Below are 16,595 nucleotides of genomic sequence, written 5' to 3' on the forward strand. Positions count from 1 at the left end.
ATCTAACATGCTTTCCATCAAACCAGCCTGCTTTTTAATTTCAGCTAGGGATTTGCCCTGTGCCGCGTGTTTGTAAACGCCCTGGAGGCTGCTGGAATTGGCTGCTTAAAATACAAACAACTGAGGCCTTTTGGTGGAAGGTAAGTGTTGGGCAAGGCTGATTCCCATGTAACGACAGGGGCTGTACCAGGGCAGACCATCAATTAGATGTCCAGAGACAAATCGTAAGACGTAGAGTGCAGATAACGGTGGAAACAACAGCGGAGGTGACAGCAGAAATGCCCTTGTACCTGGGGAATAGACACTCTGGTCCCACCCTGACCTTGGGGAGCAAATCAGTAAGCAATCTTCTTAATCAATAAACTATAAAAACACCCATGAGAAAAGAAAATGCCTTTATTCTGAGAGGTGGGGGCTCTTACATCTCAGCTTGTAATTTTTTTTTCTAAGGCAGACATAAAAAGACTCCATAATTTATTCTTAGGACATCTGAATAGTTATTTATTGAGAAGCCACAGTTCCCACACTTTTACAACTGTCGGCTTGTATAAGGCAAAAAAAGCAAGATGGATCACTATTTTACACAGAAAGTAAAAGCTCTGGAGGGGGGACTGATGGACATGCAGTTACTGGTCAAAATGCAATGTACATGACATATATAAAAACCATTGTGAAACAGAGGAATTGTAAATTATGGTTACAATCTACTGAAATAAATATTCAATATATTATTATAAACACATTTGTATAGTCTAAGATTGTAAATAAAGTTGTCTTTGTACATACACAGTTATTTGAAATTTTAACAAAAATGTAACATTTAGAGGAGCAAACGTCAACATAAAACAACTGCTTTGGACTTGTAATGTGGCATGATATATCCATAATGATAGGATTAATCTGGTGTGGCAATTAGAATGACTAATCCTTTGGGATGTAGCCTCTATGGAGTTAACTGCATATTGAAGGGAAGAACCTGGTACATTAACAAGGATGCGGAATGATTCAAACGGCTGTCTGGGTTTGTTTGTTTTCTGGTTTTTAAATGAACAGAGAGAACAAAAAAATCATTTGTAATTGCCTCATTCTTCTTTTAAAAACAAAGCTGTTTTTTTTATTAATTTTAAGCAGTTGGCATCCACAGAAGAGAAACAAAGAAATGAAAGGACTTGATTCACTCATCTTCACAACAATTTACCATCAATGTATATACAGTACATTAATGAAGCATTGTTTAAACTTTAATTATAACAGGGACACACCTAGCATGTTTTCTATGTAGTTTTTCCATTAACAGTATTAAACAATGGTGCTCCATATTGCTTATGAACATATAGATATGAAATTAGGAAACCAATGAATCAAAGAGAGGTGCTAATCTTATTACCACACAGCTAACATGGCATTTGTATTGGTAAACTTCTCATGGGCATTTAGAGCTGACATAAAAATTCCTAATGTGGCTAACTGAGTTACAGACGAGGTACATGCACGGATACCAGGCGACCCCCAGCCGGTCCTGCGGGCCAGCTTCCCTAGTCGTCCTCTTCATCTTCCTCATCGCTGTCCTTCATGGTGATCCCCTGGAGCCCTCCGCCTTCGCTGACTGACGCCGTGGCCTCCTCTACCGTCAGCCGGTTCCGGATGGTCTCGTAGGTTTTGCTGTTTAAGGTGGAGTCCAGCACACCTTGCAATCGGAAATCCCGGTACGTTTTCTAAAGCAGGGAGAGGCACGGAGGAAGGAGGAGACAGCACAGAGGTCAGGGCCGACACCGGCACCCCCGCTTCTCCCCAGGAGTCAGCCCGTGCCCCCGCGCTCTGCGTTTGGGGACACTACTGGAAGAGGCTGGGACCCCAGGGAAATCCCAGCCCCGCGGACATTTTGCATTGCCCTGGGCAGCGCAGAGGCCGCGGCGGGGGGGTCCCGTCCCTGCCGGCCACCGCTTTGCCGTGGCAGAGGTCCCTTTGGCAACAAATTATGGCTCTGCGACTCCAGCCCTGCCTTTGCAGGGTGGCCAGGCTGGGAGGCCGCGTGCAGGCTTCAAAGCAGGGATGTACTGGGGGCTGCTCAGGGGAGCTTTGCATATGGTAGGCTGGGGTCTAAAAAGACATCGAAGCAACAGATAAGGGCTCTGCTCCAACTAACTTCCCTTGCTTCTGGATGCGTTCATCCTGCCCGTAATGTCAGTTATTTTTCTTCATGCAGCAGAACGCTTATTGCCTGTAACCGCAGACGTGATTACACGTTCCCAGAATGCTCCATATTAAACAATCCTACCTACAGTATTGGGATTAAATAAGCTAAGTCCAGGATACCAGAGAAAATTGTTGATGTATAAACATAAGCACACGTCATGTGTTTCTTAAATCTCTCTTTCTTCACCTAATTCTGAAGCTGGAGTTGTATTTCCATGGTCAGCTGTATTTCCCTTGTTATTACAATTAATATCTCTCATCTGAATTTATGGTTAAAAACTTCTTGACTCTGTGAGGTAAAACTCTGGCCTTGCAGTTCATTTAATTCTGCTCTGTGCTCTGCATGGAAGCTATTTACTGTTCTGCTATTTCAGAAAGTCCTTGGATTTGTTGTAGCTGCTTCTGAATGTAATATTGGTATAAATAAAGCACAAGGAAGAAAGCTTTCCTCAGCTAGCTGACAAGTAGAAATAATTTGTCTGTGCCTGTTGTTTTCAGTTATGAAAAGCACATTTAATACATTTCAGTTTTAATTTATTCATGCCTTCAATGTGTTCACTGCACACAAGACCATAAACATTATAAAATACTAGACCAAAAAGCATTAGATAGAACCTAAAATGATCAAAAATATATTTACCCCCTTCTGTGATCTTATTATTTCATGTAAACCACTGTGATTTCACACTGAAATAATTATCGTTAGTCCAAGGCACGCACACACACACATATACACATACACGTGCACTCAAGGAAAAAAATGTTACTTTCAGGGTATGTTATCTCACCTTTGTGATCTCTTAGAGTTGATTATATACACCCATTGTAAAAGAAACGACTTCAATTAACTATGAGAACAATCCTCATTTGCATTCTGACGATAATCACAAGCCATAGCTGGGCTTAAATGTTTCTAGTAAAACAGCGTTAAAAACTTTTGGTTTGATTTAACCCATTTTAACACTGGAGTTCATTGGTGTGATCAACATGTTTGTCCACAAAAAGACTCATTTTGGTGCGTTTACTGTCCAGGTAGGGTCAAATAGCAATAGTGTTTCCCTTTTTTCATGCAAGCAGTTACTTTATTCTTACTTGCACACCTGCATTTTGCATCTATATGCATTTCAAGTTCCTGTTTATCCTTCACTAAATGCCAAGTATCTTAACTTTTAAGAATTTTAATGAATGGCTTAATTTATTTGCCGATGACAGTTTGCCTAAGAGAACATGCCACACACATGCAGACATACACACACGCTCCTTCTGACAGCAAGATGCTATTGAAAACACACGGGATGATTACCTTTACTATCCTAATGAGAGTTTTCAGTTGGTAAATGTGAAGCTGCAGGTCCATGCGGTCTGTCAGCCAGGTGCAGACAACATTCATCGAGCTGGTGTACCATTGCTGCAAGAGAGACAGGACTTCTCCAGCAACCACGTGAGGGCTGCGTGCTGTGCCCTCCGTGACGCAGGCTGCGCCCAGCACCAGCCTTGCCCGCTAGCCAGCCTGTTCGTGGGATACGACAGACTTAGAGGGGGACACAGGCACCCTCTTTTACACAGAATTTCCATGCGTGAACTTTTAAATTTGAATAACAACAACAAACTTATTAAGAGGGGTAATGGCCACCAGCAACGCCGCAAGGTTTTTATAATCTGATTTTGCCATTGACGGGACTTGCCAGCAGTGGCGTGCGTTTGGCCCAATCCATTTTTTTAAGCCGTCCCCCCCTTCAGTGAGAGCACAGTCCTGCCTTTAAGTGTGTCAGACCCACACTCAAGCTACTTACCGTCTTGAAATTCAACCACAAACAGCCACGGGGTGAGTCTGGTTCCCTGACGGCGAGCGGAGGGGAGGCTCGTGCGGGGCAAGGTTTGGCTGCGGGTGAGGATGCTGGTGAAAGCACCTACGGGCGCCTGCCCGGGCTGCGTGGGAAATGCTTTGGTTTCACCCTCACAATTATGAAAGATGGAAAAGCAGCAAACAAATGAGCTTGTTTCAAGCTGCTGAACTCGCAGGGCCCCTCCAGGGGCTGAAATTTTGCTGCTTGTCTGTGAAAAAGCCTTGCAGCTGTGTGGCAGCAGCCTGCCAGCCCTGCAGTGCGGGAAGTCGCCGGTGGGCTGTGGATCAGTGCCCTGCTCACGCAGGGCTGGCATTGCACGTCTGACGCCACACAGCCGAGCAGCAAGCCCTCGAGAGAAGGAAGAGCGGGGGCTCTGGGTGTGTGGGGGGAATCACAAAACCTCCCCACGGTGCTCAGCGCAGCGGTTGACTACAAAGTGGTCTGCATACAGGGACCCATCACGCCTCCGTATGCACGCTCACACCCTTCTCCTGCAATCTCTTTTACGCACACAGACAGATCAAAACCTGTACTGCAGACCAGCTGCAATTAACCTAGAACCAGTTAAAGATAAAAAACCCCCACCGGACCAGTTTATAAAAAACCTGATCAAGCGCCATCCAGGTTAGTCTGAAATGCAGCTCCTTCCCAACTCGCCTAAAACCTTGCATCAGTCTAACAACGCAGGTATTACTGCCTCCATTCACTGCACCTTCGGGTGGGGGTCTCTGACGCAGAAACCTGCCCTCTTCCCTCTAGTTGCTGAAGCTGCCAGTGCAGCAGGTGAATAGAGACAACTGAATATTCTGTAATTGCAAAACTGAGGCCGGGTGACTTGTTACCCTCCATCCTTCAACATCAGCTGAGAGGCCAGCACCTGCCTGCGAGCAGCATGCGGATGGTGCTGCTGGACGTGCGGCTCCAACACCATAAGCTATCCCTGGGGAGGGCTTAGCTGGCAGCTTTGAGACCCGCAGGCACTGCTGTCCTGGAGCACCCGCAAGCTGGCACAAGGCTCACCAAAGCAAACAAATGAGTCCCAGCATCACAAAAATGTGGGCTCAACACGCGTTATTGAACCATACGGTAATGCACCTGGGAGCTGCTACCCTCCACCAGGAGCAGACAGCAGAGATTAGTCATGCTGCATGGGGAAGGGTTTTTCGCCCCCACTTCAGTGAAGATGTTCCTGTACTTCTATTTCTACACCACCTCTTAATAAAACAGAGGAAATAAAGGGATGGAAGAGTCACCAAAGAAACGGCATGGGGTGATCTCTTGCTCGATGCTTACACCTTGTGCAACTTGTGGCAGAGATTCCTGCTGGCCCTTTGTCTCCAGGATGGAGACCTGGCAAGAGCTAAGAGCTCGAATGAAACTGAGTCAGGCAAGCAGGAGGTCTCTCCGTAACAGAAGTCAAGCTCAGATACTGTTAGCTGTCACTTGAGGTCCTGACATCAGATGGGGGTTGAATTGTGAGTGGGGCACCCGGGTTAGCTGGTGTAGGCCTGACCAAAAGCACAAAGCGACTGCTGTCACTGGGGGATCTGCCTGGGTTCCCTGGTAATGCTGGAGGCCCACATGGGCAAAACAGAGAGAAATCATTAACGTTTATAGTGTTACTTTTCTGCAATCAGCATGCTTAAATGAGTCATGCTCTCCGGCGACATTAGCTGTGACCCAGGGCTGCGCTGGCACACGGATGCCCAGGTCACCCAAACGCCTCCTTCCACCACCTCTTTAAATCAAAACCCACTGAGGAATGAAGCGACCGTATGTTATATACGCACGCCCTCTCCCTTCCACTGCTGCCTCTCATCGTCCACAAAACGATCTGCCTGGTGTTTATGTCACCTCTAAACGAGATGAGAAGTCCCCAGTGGAGCCAGGTCCTGCCATTTGTTTGACCCGTGCCGTGCACACCTACATGGCTGTATGGATCCGAAACAGAAATTATAACCTCTGCCCGGAGGTTATTGGCAAGTGACTGCTGCTGCGAGCCCTTCAGATTAAGAAAAATGAAACATTTTTCTGTGTTTCTGGTAGGCACTCCAACACGCTGGATTCTGGGGAGATGCAAACTCCTCTGAGCCGAATCCGAATCGTACCCCTCTCCTCTTAAGCACCGGCTGACAAGGGCTCAGCCAGGCGTATTGCTCGGCTGCATGAAAGGAGCTCTCTTTCTCAAAGCTAAGTTACTCCAAAGACTTTCTGCTTTATGAGAAAAAGACAAAGTCTAATTCATTGATCTTGATACACAAAACCGTCACGTCACTTCATAGAGCACACACCAACTGCTGAATTTAAGCCCTGCATATTCATAAAAATAAGTTAGCCCATAAATTAAATGTTCCCTTTAGCTATCACTAGTGTTGATGTGCTATAAGATGCACAAGCCCTCTGATTCATGACTAACCTACCAAAGAAGATAACATTTGCATATGATTATATTATTAAAAAAACAACAACAAAGCCAAATGCTCCGAAACAGAAACGTGATCATTTCAGACAAAAGAGCACAGTGTGGTTCTGTCGGGACACCGGCCGCCTCGCTCTCCCCGGGTGGGTCTGCCATTCCCCGAAGGGCAGCGGTGTGCGTGCCGGGGATGCAGGGTCCCCGTACACCAGGTGCAGAGGGCACGGCCCAAATACATGGGGCCTCGCCATGGGGCTGCAACACATTTTGGCACATTTCTGGAGCCCCAGTGCCAGCTAAGCTGTGGCATGGGCACGCTGAAGTAACTAGTGTAAATATATTTTCTGAAAACTCCTCACACCTGGTTGTAAAGACCGAGTAGACCTCATTGATGCTCCCTGTCCCACAGACCTCAACTCCACATATAACTCCCTGCTGCACACACACATTACTGATGCTCGCGGGCATCCCTGTCCATCGCTCAGAGGACAATTTACACTCAGTCTGGGGGCACGGGGTGAGGAATGGCTGTGGAGGGTGCATCCTGGTGGATGCCACACATCCACCGGGATGTCAGCAGGGAAGGGACCAGGGCTCCCGCGGAGGCACACCGCGGCCCCCGCTGCCTGCTGTGCGGTGCGACCTGGCTAACAGCAGAGGAAATGCAAACAGATGCTCTTTGGGTGCTATCAGAGCGCAGTAAGAGCAAGTAGATCCCGTATTTGCACCGCCAGGAATTTAATCCCTCTTTCAGGTTAGTTTTCCTGTTCCCCTTCTGTCTTTCACAGCGACGCTCATTGCTGGGTGCTGGCCTGGGTAGATGAGGTGGGCCATGGGCTGGCTAGGATGCTCCTGGACAGACATTAGAGGAGCTGAAGCATGCCAAGCGGTGGGCTTCCACAACTGCCCATCCAACACCCCAACCAGCTTGAGCAATAAGGTTCCTCGTGTCGTTCCCCCCCCCGCCTTTTTTTTTTAATGCAAAAGCATGATCAATAAGTTGCTGAAATAGCAAGTTTGTCTCTGAATATATAAGTTGCAAAAATTGATATGAATAAATCTGCAAGTAACACACTGTGTGGCACATTTTATCAAAAAAAAGCCCTGTGCTGGGTTCCTGCGCTTTCCGGGAGGTGGTGTCATTACACATACCCAGGAACATCTGCAAACCCCCGTCTTCTTTGGTGTGAGCTGAATGGAAGCATGACCTCCTGTTCCTTACCATGAACCTTGAGTTCACACTCATATTTTACATGTTACAGGAAGCCACAGCTCACCCCAGGGGTGCTGCAAACAGAATCTCGTAAGCCAGATGCAACACTGCTTCTTAAGGCACCTGAAGGAGCTGTATTCTTCATTCAAAAGCTTACATACTAGTAGCTTAAGGTCACTTCAGCTTTTGTAAAGAGTGGGACAAAACCAGGAATGCTTATAGGGCTGGGTTGTCAGCAGGGTAGCAGAGGGATTACAAGGAACCTGTGACTCTGCCTCTTTCTGCCTTTACTGGTAGTTTTTTTGTGTGTGAACAAGTGCCATACAACAGATTGAGGCTGGTATAAAGGCCTGGGACTGTGCAAGAGCACCCCGCTGAGTCTCAGCTGTGCTTGCAATTAGCAATAGGCATGAAATGATTATTGTTGTGGTGGCTGATGGCAATCTGAAGTGACAAGTTTTATGGGGGAAGTTGTAGTAGGGATGTTCAGCAAGTTTCTGCAAACCATTAATCGAAGGCTGCAGCACAGTTTAGTCAAAGCTATTTTATGTCATTCCAAAGGTCTCACAAGGATGCTGAAAGAATATTTTTCTGCTCTCAGTGCCTTGGAATGGAGTTTTTCTAGGTCAGGGATTCTTTACTGCCCTATTTAGTGTCAAAAATACCCATTTGCCTCAAATTAGCAGAAAGCTTGTAGTTAAGGGCTAGAGATTAGGCATACAAAATTACTCAGCAGGTGACTGCTGGGTGGATTTGGGGGTTGAGAAGTCTTTAAAACTGACTACAAGACATTATATACTTCCGACAAAAGAACATAGTAATCCTACCTGCTTGCTTTAACCACTGTTGTTTGTCTATTATTATGTGCTTTAATGCTCATACGAGCAAAACTACTGGTGATACTACTCAATTACCATAGTAACTCTCCCCTATGACCTCTCATTTCAGTACTCGCTTTCCAAGCAGAACCAATCCAAGCAGGGCAATCTATTTAAAACGGTGACACACACACTGCACAAGGAGGCTCCGAATGCCGGCTGCCTCCCGCTCTTTGTCCGGGACATGGACTTATTCTGAAATGCTGAAAGGCAGCTTTGAAATGAACCCTTGAATTCAAGGTGTTTCAAAGGTGAGGGACTGGATGTCGGGCGGCTGCCTCCGCAGCATCCCCGAGCTGGCCAGCATGGAGTGAGGGGACCACAGAGGTGGGAAGGGAGAGAGGAAGGGGCTGACTGTGATTCTTATTTCCCAAAGGAAAACTGAACCTGCTCTCAGGCAACAGCCCTCTCTCAAAGCGACTCCATCAGCCAGGAAAAAAAAAAAAAAAGGATTTAAAAATTACCGACTCTTTGTATCTGGTGTTTGCATCCCCGTCCAATGGGCCAGAAGCTCAGCTGGTGGAAAGCACAGCGCGGCTGTGCTGATTTACAACTGCTGACAGTACGTGACAGCCGACAGAGCCGTGTCCATCCCCATCCTGGGCGCCTCTGAGATCAAATTCAGTATTCGGCGTTGTCACATGCATTCACGGCAGCCACCTCCCCTTGGCAGGTGTCGTCTCCGCAGGGAAGGTCGGGATGCGGCCACAGCAGCTCAGGACCGTGCTTTGCAGGGATCAGCTCTACCCACGCAGCTGCCAGCATTGCGGGAAGACTTGCTCGGTGAATGGGAGCAGGAGCTCTTCTGGTGAAGTCTGCCTGTCCAAGGGACCGTGCTCCTGCGTTTGCTCACGGCGTGCCCTGTACGCACACACAGCCAGGTTTGTACGCACGAAGCTGGCTGCAGGCCTGCAACCCAAAGCCCAGGCTGCTCAGCGGCAGTCATGGAAGGACCCTTCTTGTCCCTCCAATCTTCTGTGGCCATCAAAGCATTCCTCTCCACCTTCTCTCAATGTTTCTTTGGCTGTTGATCCCAGGCAGTCATTGCAATTACAAAAACTCGGTAAAGACAGTAAGCATGAAGCACAGAGCCTCATGGCCAATGCAGTTTCCTACTCTTTTCTTTCAACAACAACAAAAAAAAAAGATAGCTGTTCCCAGCAAGCCTGACCGTACACGGCGGCGTAGGCGATCCCAGTTTGAGAGCCTCCTCCGAAGGCCAGCTCAGCCGGGATGCTGGCTGTGGATGAGGGCGGTGGTGGGACGAAGCGTGCCTCTTGCCCTGCTCCCAGACAGTGCTAGCGAGGTCTCGGCTGGGCTGCCAGAGCTGGGCCCCGGCTATTTCTCAGGCAGTGTTTTGGAAACCCGGGTTTTGTCTTGCTGCGGAGGACGATGTGCCGTCCCCCAGGCTGACCCACAGCCGGGAGAGTGGGGGAAGAGCAGGGACAGGGCCTTGGTGACACAAATGCGTCTGAAACTCTTGCATTAAGATACATGGCGGTGGCCCCGGAGGAGGACGTGGCACAGCCGAGGCGGGCGAAGAGCCATGGTCCCTCAGGCACACACATAGCTCTGGTCCCCAGTGTCGCTGAGGAGGCAGGGACGGACCTTCTGCCACACGATGAGGAAGGAAGAGGCACATCCCTCCCCTGCAAGCGTACGTTTTCTGGACGGCAAGCGGAGACCAGCCCACGCGGCAGTCCCCATCCCACGCGTTCATCAACTCTTCTTCCCACTACTCAACAAAACCCATCCTCTGCGCTGGGTATCGCTCCACGGTGCCCTGCTTACCGGCTCCCCCTCCCCTGCCGTTTGCCAGGGGACCAGAAGAGCCATCCAAAGGCAGATCAGCATTTTGAGCTACAAAACCACCTCCTCCTCCTCCTCCTCCTCCTCCTCCTCCTCCTCCTCCTCCTCCTCCTCCTCCTCCTCCTCCTCCTCCTCCTCCTCCTCCTCCTCCTCCTCCTCCTCCTCCTCCGGTGCAGAGGGCCAAACCTGCAGCGGGGTCAACAACTCGGCCCCACCGGCAAAGAGCATCTGGCTCGGTCGTGTACCAGCCGTGGCCACAGGTGGCATCACTAATAAATCAGTGATGCTCTCGATTTACACCTGCCGAGGATTTGGTCCGTTCCCCCAAGCCTGGCAGGGGCCAAGGCTCAGGGGACCAAGTATTCTGCCTGGAAGCAGAGAAATTGGTGTGACACTGCCCATGTAACAGAAATGAAGTTTAGTGGCTGTGGATCTAAGAGCACACAGCTAACCAGAAAATAAGCAATGAGTTAATATCACAGGCATTGATCAGCTAGTCTTACAATTAATGCTTCCAATAAAAAAAAAGCTCCCCCTTTTTATTCAACAGAATAAGAAATTAAACACTTGTGGGCTCATTCTAAAGAATGAATGAAATTGAATAAGCTACCTAGCACTTGAGATTCCCAGCGAGTGCTTGAATAGAGCAAACCTCCTGAGTTGAATGGATTGCCTTTTGGGACCAATTTGTCTCTTTTCACTCTTTATTCCTCCTTTTTTGCTGACAGATGTACAAAGGCGGAACTGCGCTGTGCAGCTTAGCTACATGCACCCACAGCAGCTGTCACTTTTGTCGAGCAAGTTAATCAAGCAAATGCCACCATATCCCACTTTCTATAAGGAACAACATGTTATAGACAGTAGTCTTGGGAGACAGGGAGGGAGGGAGAGAGACTTTATTTTAACTTTGAGTAGCTGGTATTTTTTTTTTCCCCTCTGTGTGTAAAAAAAAAAAAGAAGAAAAAAAAGCAGCCAAAACCGGTAGCACAAGCTGACACTTTTGTTTTCCCGTAGAACAAATATTTAATATGATTTTAACTCTAATTTGTACTAGGGGGAGAGCTGTCAGGTTTTAATTAAATTTAAGGGACTTAGGGGAACACAGTTAAAAAAGAAATGGAAGCTTTTTGTTTGCGTTAACGCTTGTTGATAATAATATATTGATTGTCAATTGCTAAGCCCCAAAGATTAGTGTAGTAAATACTATTATCTGAATGCCACAAGTGAAGTGCTAGCTTCCCGTCCCTGCTTTTCCCTTTGTGAGGCAGTTTGAATCACTGGTTGTTATTTATACATTTTCTTTGATAAAACCAACTTGTGTGGCTGATTTTTTTTAAACCCTGCCTCATTAAGTGCATAATAGCATTTACGTGTGGGGCTTTCTGCTTTTTAGCCTTTCAAGCTTAAGCTTATATTCCTCTCTCACAACCATGTTTCAAAACTTGGGATGTTCACAAACAATTGGATACACACCAATATTGTATATATCAGATGCTCTCTTGCTATTGCCAAAGACTAGAAAATAACAGAACATTATCCGCAAAGAGTAAATAAATAGTTATGGTCCTGCTACGCTGCCGCACGCCAGATAATAACACTGTCTGATCATTAGGTAGCTTTTCTATTGCATGTAATTCTTTAAGTGCGTATACTCTTGTTAGGTATGCAAAAGTTGACATCAAAAGTAGGTCTTTCAGTGTAGCTCTACGGAGCACACAACAGCAAAGCACCGAGAGGGCACAGGCAGCTCTTGGTTTGCTACTAGAAAGGTAATTCCCCCCCAAATTCACACACTTCGGAAAGTATCTTGTCTTTCAGAAAATAAATCTAAGTTTTGGTAACAGATTGAAGTGTGCTAATTTAACTTCTCTGCAGGGTCTTTGGCTTGGTGTGTTCAGAAACGGAGCACACAAATCGGAAGTGTTTGGGATCATGAACTCTTTGCCAAACTCTGGACTCTACACTCGCACCTCGCCTGTATGAGCAAATCCTCCGTCAGCCGTGCTTGGCAGGGCTCTGCCTGTGCCTGGGCAAGCGGTCCTCACAAGAGGCGACATGACCCTCATTTTTCTGAATTAAACCTCTCCATTAAATTTTAGAGATCTAGTAAAGTGCTAACAATTTAATAGAAATCCCTTGGAACCCCAGGGTCTTTTTTTTTTTTTTTAGTAAAATTTATGACTTTTTTCTATCAAAGCCTCGTGAATCTGTCTGGAGTCTCCCAGGTCACACTCGCACCGAGCTATTACTGAAATAAACGGCTGCACTGTTTTTTCCTGGGATTTTTTGTATCGCTATAATGCTACCACTGCAAGCACACACAGTGTATTCTTCAACATCCACCCCACCGCTGTGATTTCTGGATGCCTTTTACTCTATTTTATATGCCTTAACTACGAGATTTCATTCACACTGACAACATAGCTATATGAGGAAGTTAGTTACAAAGTCAGAGGGGCTCAATATTAAAATAATTATTATTATTATTTAATAAAGTCACGGTCCCAGCATTGCCTAATAGGGTTAAGCTGCTAGCCAGAGCAACTCATCATCTGTCTAGGATGCAAATGGCATCACCGAATTACATTATCATTCCCCCCTCCCCTTCCCTTCCCAAAAATAAACCACAAAAAAACTTTGAATCGCGTAAGAGCTCTGCCTTCAAACAGGGAAGAGAATTCAGAATGAAAGCTGAAACACAGACCCAGGCGCATTGAAGTGCCGCACGCTTTTTGCAGTACATATGGTACCTGAGATCACCCACTGTTTGGGGATCGCAGCAACAGGGTACGCTCAGGCTGGCACTTCACCCTTAACTGGCCTGAAGTTGGACCCGACGGGGCTCGGCAGGTCGGTGTGACTGGTGTTAATGGGAAGGAGGCATGGGACTCCTCATGGGTACATTTTCTGCACGTGCTGGTGGGATTGCACAATTCCCCACTCGCCAAAAGGGCACAACTCATCCTGCATGCTCCTCGCTGCAAATTTCTCTCTGCTCTTATCCCCAAATTGTTTCATTCCTTTTCAGGGAGGGAAAAGAGGATCGACATCTTTCATGCCAGTGGGGCCAAGGTCCCCAGCAAATAAAGATGACCAAGAAGATCATCTCTAACGCTGTCCGCTTTCAGTGCTGCACAAAATTGGTTAACACCTACACGTGTTTTGTGCAGCTGCAACTCCACACGCCGTGGTGGGTGCAGGTTTGTTTACTCTGCCTGTCAGTGGCTTTGCAAGCAATCCGTGCGCTCTCATCACGCAAGCAAAGGTTTCCCACTGCAAGTACGCAGCCAGCCAGAGCCAGAAAGGGACCTGCAGGTGGTACTGCACCTTCACCAGGGGAGGAACAACTCTGCTGCTGGGGATAGAATGGCTCGTGCTTATTCAGGTGTTCCCAAGCTGTACGTCAGGGTGTCTACCCCGCTAGCCAGACGCCAAAATCTCTGCCTAGGCAAGAGCCACATACTCACGTCCCTGGCAGAGGTGAGGGCAGGGTAGCTCTGGGGACAAGCCACAGGCAGGACATGCCAATGTCTCACTGAGCTTTCTCCCCTGGGGAGGATCTCACTGAAAGAGCTACCGCAATGTTGGATCATCTCCTCCTACAGCCGGGATGCCCCGGTCCCAGCCCGCCGGGGTTTGCTGTGAGCAAACACCTACGCCAGCCCACGCGCTGACCATCTCCGAATACAGCCCAAGTTCACGCTGCTACGCTTGCTCTGAGGAGGGCAAACCCCTCGAGCTGTGCGCTGGTCAGGGCTCGATGGAGGGCAGCAGGCAGAGAAAAGTGCAAGGGAGACCTGTGTGGAAACAGCCATTTATCTACGGCAGGGTGCAGGGAGGGATGCAGTGGCCGATGCTCACGGTGATCTGGGAAGGAAGGCCACTGACACTGGTCCTGATGGCACCTCTAACTTCTCTCTCGTTTACAACATCCTCACACCGCGGACGCCCCATGCCTAAACCTGTGGGTTTGCAGGCTCAGAGCCTCGGCGGGTGCCCCCCTTTCCCCTTTGAGACGGGACAGACCCAATCCTTGGGCACCACCGCATTATACATCTGCAGAAAATGCTGCCTTTTGGATAACTTCTCCTGGCTATGTGCATCGCTGAGCTGGAAGACCCTGCCTATACAGGGTGCCCTGGCACGCAGCATCCCGTGTGCCGACTGAGGTCTTCACGGGGCCCTGGGTACAGGGTCAGGTTGGCTCTGGGTGCTGGACCCTCTCCCCCTTCACTGTAGATACAGCTCAGCAAAGTGCGCAGCACTTGCTGGGAACTGTCAGATAAAACGCCCCAAAACCTGCTGCTCTGCAGGATTTTGCAGACCTGGGTTTTCCTAAACGAAAGAGCTTCTGCATAAAAAAATGTAAAGGCGTGCACACATAAAACCACTTCTGTATGGATGCTTGTTCTCAAATACTTTTTTTAACCTATAAAATATTCTCTGCTTATTTCCATTTTTCAAAAAAGAAATGAAGTTGACATGTTAAAATCTGAGTTTCTATATAAAGCAGCTTAGTAAAACACAATATCCACACAGCGTGCTGCTATTTTTCTGTCCCGATTCCAGGGCCCTGTTAGTGCAAGGCAGTGACGGTATAATTGGATGCAAAGTTGCTCCATAAGATGCAATACAGTAATGCATGCTATGGAATACTTTAATTATACTTGTTGTCAGATTGAATTGAAAGCTGTCACGAAGAGGGACTCGATAAACTTTAGCTGGCTCTTTTATAACCTGCAAATTCCAAAAAAGTAGCTAGAGGCTGCCCAGGTATCTCGGTCCTGAGCGCAGGAGGGAGCAGCTCCCCTGGTATCATTCCTGGGGTTACACGCCTGGAGACAAGGCACTTCGTGCCTGAGTTTTGCTAAGCATTTTTGAATGCTGATATCATACGTCCAGGGTGAGGTTTAAAAGAGCTCCGGGAAAGGAAAGAGCCGCAGATCAAGAGAAACGAAGTGACCTGGGACGGCTAATCTCGCATGCACCGCTGGCCGGCGCGGGCAACAGCAGCAATTGTGTGGGGCTGGATCGCAGGGGGAGAAAAGGAAAAGAGGGATTGCAGGCGCTGCTGGAAATCGGACAATTCTTCATTGTCCGTGCAGGGGCCGTCGGCTCGCCCCTGCGCGCACCGGGAGTTTCTTTGGGCAAAGGCCCTTTGCGCAGCCCGGAGGGAGGGAGCAAAGCTGCCGGCGGCGGCGGGGGGCTCAGCCCCGCGGCAGCCGTGCCCCGGCGGGCTGGGGGCTCAGCCCCACACATCTGCGTGCAGCAGGATGCCCCGGCCCTTCCCACGCTCCTCGCACCCCCAGACTCAGCAGGCACCCGCGTGGGTTGGGCTTCCCGGGGAACGCCAGCACCTTCAGGCTCTCCCTCCCGACAACCCGCAAGATTGGAGCTTCAATTAGCTGAGGCCTCTTAAACGAAGCTGGAAGGCAGCTTCAGCTCAGAGCGTACGATGTGACTCGTACACAGTTATAAATGTGCACAGGCAGCTCCCGCTCGGGGAGCAGAGAGGCTGCTCGCAAGAAGGCTCTCTGGATCGAGGATGCCTCGCTGCCTGCAACACAGCACGACGGCACCTCTTCCCCAAAACCTACCTTGGCTACCCACGTCCACCGGAAAATAACTGATCTTTCACTCAGTGCCGGCCCTAAAACAAAAATCTCTGACGCTCAAAAGCACCGTGCGGATGATGTTAGCAAGCCTATGCTGACCTTAACGTAACGGAGCAATCAGTCTGCCTTCTTAGAACGATTAATAGAAAATCTCCTCTGGAAAAGAAATCAAATTAACTGTCTTCAACCAAATGTCTACTGGAACACGAAAAGCTGTTCTGATAAAGACATTTAGGAGGGAAAAAAACCCCTTATGAGCATGTAAAATCCAGTGACAGATCTAGGACTTATTTTATTAAGACTCTCCCTAAAAGAAATTAAATGGCGCCCACTTAAATGAGCACTTCAGGAAAGAAGCCTTGCTAAGGGGAATGCAGGAGAGGTGGGAGGCCACGCGCGAGTGCATGCTTGCTGCCGTATGAAGCTCACATATGGGAGTATAAAAGGACGAGGGTTGGCTCCGAGGAGCGGTGTCCGTGCTAAGCTCCTTTCCCCGCTCCCGTGTGGCTCCGAGGGCACGCGGGAAGAAAAAGAGGCCGCAGAGGGATGGTGCACGTACAAAGAGAATTTGTCCCTTCCTAGAAGATATATGGGCAGTTGCCATCACAATTTTATTTTTTT

General features: G+C 48.4%; 1 protein-coding gene across 15 annotated transcripts in view; it reads right to left on the bottom strand.

The window, feature by feature from the left end:
- Window positions 1-378: 378 nt before the first annotated feature.
- The window catches only part of CADPS (calcium dependent secretion activator), a 222,604-nt gene continuing 206,387 nt past the window's right edge, over window positions 379-16,595 (bottom strand). For all 15 annotated transcript variants that reach the window (XM_052778691.1, XM_052778695.1, XM_052778688.1 and 12 more), the window contains 2 exons: window positions 3,500-3,604; window positions 379-1,715 (listed from right to left, as the gene is read on the bottom strand). In XM_052778691.1, coding sequence (XP_052634651.1) covers window positions 1,536-1,715; window positions 3,500-3,604 — 285 coding nt within the window. In that variant the 3' untranslated portion in view covers window positions 379-1,535. The remainder of the gene's footprint in view (window positions 1,716-3,499; window positions 3,605-16,595) is intronic.

The sequence above is a fragment of the Harpia harpyja genome, chromosome Z (assembly GCF_026419915.1).
Source record: "Harpia harpyja isolate bHarHar1 chromosome Z, bHarHar1 primary haplotype, whole genome shotgun sequence".
NCBI classification, from domain to species: Eukaryota; Metazoa; Chordata; class Aves; order Accipitriformes; family Accipitridae; genus Harpia; species Harpia harpyja.